The sequence below is a fragment of the Morone saxatilis genome, unplaced genomic scaffold (assembly GCF_004916995.1).
Source record: "Morone saxatilis isolate NCDOM2014 unplaced genomic scaffold, NCSU_SB_2.0 Contig15, whole genome shotgun sequence".
Classification (NCBI taxonomy): domain Eukaryota; kingdom Metazoa; phylum Chordata; class Actinopteri; family Moronidae; genus Morone; species Morone saxatilis.
In genome coordinates this window covers 24,930,539-24,935,196 of record NW_023339707.1, presented here as the reverse complement: position 1 = coordinate 24,935,196, position 4,658 = coordinate 24,930,539, and the positions used below count along the sequence as shown (strand labels likewise).

The window sequence follows — 4,658 nt, the reverse complement described above, 5'->3', positions numbered from 1 at the left end:
TCCCCTCCTGCTCCTCCTCCACCTCTCTCCACATTCTGGTTTTTGTCATGGTTACTCCTGGACAGTGATGGCCTCCAGTCGACTCCACAGATGGTGTGTCGTCGCTCCATTGTGCCCCCTGCAGGTCGAGGGTCGGCGTTGCAGCTCATGGTTTGACGTCGGCCATCAATGCCGGTTGGCTTTTTCCTGTCCAGGCTGTCGTCCCCAGCAACCACTGTATCCACATTCAGACCTGTGAAATGTGGGTTTAAGAAAATAGGTACACTATTTTTCTCATATAGTTGAATAACAGAGATGGTCCATCCTTCATTATTTCACTCTCACAAAACCCAAAACACATAAAAACCAAAAAAAACTGGTAAACATTCACTTCCCTCAACTGTTACTTGCCATGGTAAGCTTGTATTACTTTGTATTGTGTTTGTCAAGAGTTTAGAGGGTGGTATCTTATTTGTCTTTACAAAACCAAGTCCAAGAGAAAAAGACTAGAATAAACTGCAAACATTAGCATTTCCAGCTAACTAACTTACTACTAGCCACCCAGTGACACAGGATCGACATATCAGGGAGAAGATGCTGCCAGGCTATAGTTAGACTAATGATAGGCTGAACCACAGCCACTCCATAGAAATTACTAACAATTTAGCATAAATCTAACCACTGTGTCAGAGGAGGGGGAGTGACTACACTGCTAGATGCCACTAAATCCTACACACTGGACCTCATGGTATAAGTCCCACAGAGGCCCAAAAGTCCCCCAAAAATTCTACATTTTATTAATATTTTTCAGTCTATGGTGTCAAAGTCCTGTGCCATTCAGTAAGTGACGGGTCTCTGGTCCACAGATGTCCCTCACCTGTCTTGAGGACCAGCAGGTGCAGTGCGTCGTCTCGCAGGTAGGAGGCAGCAGCGATCTCATGTGTGGGAATCCTCACCAGCAGCTTCTCGTTGTCCCTCCAGGTCAGCAGTAGACAGCGAGCAGACAGACTCAGAATACAGTCCTGATCCACGCTGGTCTTCAACGGCAGCACCTTCAACTGCTACTGACATGTGATTATAGATTATTGATTAATGAGTCAGACATTGTTGAATCACAGCCAGATGAAAGACTATGGACAATGACATCATCTCAGATTGAATGATTATTGATGAGTGCTGAAATGTTAATGTAGGCCCAAGTAATTGTTTGATAACCATGGCAGTCATCAATTACTGTTTATTGATCATTAAACCTGGTAAGATACAGAATATATTACAGTTTTCATCAGTTATGTAAAGATAGTTAATTAATTATAAATATGGGTATGAGTATTGATTACTGACAGTTTATAGTTATTAATGAGTTAAATACTTAATCAAGTTCATTAGTTATAGATAGTTATTGACTACTATCCCCAGTGTTGAAGGTATAGGTTTACTAAACACAACAGTGATTGGTTATAGATTAATTTGAGATAATTAACCTTGATTACACGTAGACCAGGTTATTGATTACTAGTTATATATTGTTTTTTAATTACCAACCCTGACTTGGATCATTTATAGAAAGGTTATAGATACAGTAGATATATTATTGGTTTATTAGTTATTGATAGTAAATTGATTACTAACCCTGGCTGTTTATAATTATAGATGGTAGTTATTGATAACTAACCCTGGTAGGGATTAATTATAGATAAGTTATTGATTACTAACCCTGGCTGTGTCCAGTAGTTGTAGCAGCTCGTCTCGGCTGGAGGGGTTCAGTGAAACCGACACCCAGGTCAGGTGACCAAGGAACTAAGACAAAAGGTCAAAGGTCAAGCAACTTTTTACATTTTCCTGATATGAATTATGACTAAGGTATATTTTTGATGTAATGTTCTATATTGCAGGTTTCACCTTGACCTCCTTCTCTACGTAGTCGAAGATGAGTCTCTCGGGGTGGATGAGGTAGTCCGGGGGGTAGAGAGGGACGGTGTGCAGCGGGCGGCGGTAAACGCTGCCTCGATCCACCTGCCTGCGACCAGATTTTGACCAGACCAGCCTTTTAATAGGAGAGACAAAACCCTGGGCAGAGAGATGCAGCGGAAGACAAAGAAGAACTTTCTTATTGTCCCTAAAAGCTTGAATTTCATATCTCACAGCGTCATGATTTTGGGGACCCAGTGACGTTTCCCCTAGCGCCACTGTCAGGTCAAACTTTGCACACAAGAAATGTCATATCTCACCTTCCTGCTCCCCAGAGGATGACCCTTATTTATTTTAATAACCCTGTTACCTTCATTCTAGCCTTACCTATAACCCAAACTTGAAATTTTAAGCTCCACTACTTGTAATTTGGTAAGAATGGCTAAATCATCAGTATTTTTGTACATTTATCCCATGTAAGACTTTAGTATTCCGGCTGTAATTAACACAGCAGTCTCTACTCACTAGTGTTTGGGTTTGAATTTTAACTAGAATTGTGGTTAATTTGTGTGTACCGGGGGGGGGTATGTTAATGCAATACATCCCCTTGGCTGTTCCAGCAGTGATTGACAGGTGAGCAGTGATCTCTGACAGCTCCCTGCTGAGACTCACTGACTACACAGGACACACTGTTAGACACCCACTGATACACACATTAATATACTGTGGCTTGAAGGCATAAAATGAATAGACATTATAACACACACTGAAAAGAGAGATGGAATTATTTTGTTTAAGAATCAGAGACCTGTCTTGTCTGTCTTTCTGAATGTTAACAAGGACGTATCTCTACATATCAGAATGAGGCTGGTTTCTGATGAACATCTCTGTAGTCAGCTGAATTTAATTGTGAGGACAAAGACACGGGATGGTTATAATGAGTTTTGTTCTCCTTCTTGTTCCAGTGTTCCTTAGAGGAGACAGAATGAGAGAAATAATTTGATTTTGTAATGAATGTGCTTTAACAACCTGCACAGGTTAGACCAAGGTGCTGTGGAGCTAATTAATCCTTTTTGTGCTTTTTTCTCTCTTTGCCTTTTTTCTTTCTTTTGCTGTTTTATTTCGACTTTCGGGCCTAGAAGATGTTCCTTATTACTGAGAGCATGTTATTAAAGAATTTAATTGATTAAGTTTAATCAACTGGTGTTTTTGGTTGCTATATATAGGAGCAGTTGGAAGGCCCGGTCAAACACTAAAATGTTGCATCTGTGTGAGCTAATGGCTAACAAGCCAGGAATATAGTAGCAGTAGTCAGTCACAATGGCTCTCAGAGCTTATTTCTGTTTTATAAGTAATGTGCTGTTTATTGCCCAGAATTTTACTTTTAAGATTTTAAATCAGTGAAGATGTAAACTTTTAGCTGTATGCCCCAGCATGTGCTGAGCTTAGAGCAACAACCTGGTGTTCAAGTCAGTCACTGTGGCGTGCACAAATGAAACGCCGGAGCTGGAAGACGAGCTTGTGTCCTTTAAATCAGTTGTTTGGGAACAATTTGGTTTTCAGGTGAGCTACAACAGCAACAGAGAGAGTTGTGGATAAGATAAGGACATGCTTACGCTGCTCCACCATTTTAAGGTATGTAAATGTAGACACATCTAACACACTTACATTTAATGGCATCACACAGATGAAAAGAGATATATCCTTATGCATTTGTTTTCCTGTTGTACTGAACTGCACCAAACTGTGACTCCCAAACTGGGGTAAGAACCAAACCTTGACTTCTGTGTATACATCCGAGGTGGTTGCTAACGGGGCTATAAATCCACAGTTTATTGTTTATTGTCTTCTGCCTCATGACAGTCTGCAAACTGTTCCCCTTTTGTGGAGCAGTACTGAGCGAGAAGAGGATTAATACAACTGGATGTTGCAACACAACTAAGCTACAATAGTGTCCTCCATTTTCAACTCTCCAGCGCTTCAAAGGTCAGCACTATCAAGAGACAGTTGCTGTTGGTGTTAAAAATTTACAGAACTTGAACTCAAGAAGATTTACATGGATGGACATTAATTGACAGGTTTCATTAAAATTAATTAATCTTACCAGAAAAGCATTTAGTAGTTTTGAATGCTGGTGTGAACAGACCTTAGGTCTTGAATTGCTGGAAGGAGGAGGACTTGTAAAAGACTCAGCTACAGTGACACTAAAAAGGATCTACTGTATGTCTTTACTCAAGCATCAACTGGTCTTTGGTTCCAAAGTAGTAAATCCAGTTGGATGATGAAATATGACAAAATTTGCTTTTCTTAAACAGAAGAAATGTGGAAAGTCACAGACTGGAGGCTACTGTACCTTCTTGGATTTCTTTGGTTCATAGTCCATTATGGTTCAGTCCTTCTCTCTGTACTGGTCCCGTTTTAGGTCAGCTGAGTCCTGGTCCTGGTCACACTCTTCTTGAATGCTTTTTTTTTTGTTTTAGTTTGTCTTTCGTTGTCTTTGTGTCTGTCTCTCAGTTGTTTTTTCCATCGTTCCCCTTGTGTCCATGTCTCTGTCTCTGTTCAAGTTATTTTAGCTTCTGTCTCGGCTGCTTCATTCTTGTTCTTTCTCTTCACTGATTGTTCTTTTAAGACCTCTCCTGGGGCCACACACACACACACACAATAGAAGGGAACAGGAAGCAGAGGAAGCCGTATTCCTGTCCGAGAGGAAACTCCACCAGAGCCTGATAAGGCCCGTTCTCTCTGCATTGATTACACACACACACACA

At 40.7% G+C, this 4,658-nt stretch overlaps 1 protein-coding gene across 1 annotated transcript in view; it reads right to left on the bottom strand.

Moving 5' to 3' along the window:
• ccm2l (CCM2 like scaffold protein) overlaps positions 1 to 4,496 on the bottom strand; it is a 10,961-nt gene extending 6,465 nt beyond the window's left edge. The window contains exons 1-5 of the mRNA XM_035656020.1: positions 4,244 to 4,496; positions 1,882 to 2,049; positions 1,696 to 1,779; positions 857 to 1,040; positions 1 to 232 (exon numbers count right to left, since the gene is read on the bottom strand). The exon at positions 1 to 232 is cut by the window's left edge and continues 5 nt beyond it. Of these exons, the coding sequence (XP_035511913.1) occupies positions 1 to 232; positions 857 to 1,040; positions 1,696 to 1,779; positions 1,882 to 2,049; positions 4,244 to 4,273 (698 nt within the window). The 5' untranslated portion in view covers positions 4,274 to 4,496. The remainder of the gene's footprint in view (positions 233 to 856; positions 1,041 to 1,695; positions 1,780 to 1,881; positions 2,050 to 4,243) is intronic.
• Between the last annotated feature and the right edge of the window lie 162 nt (positions 4,497 to 4,658).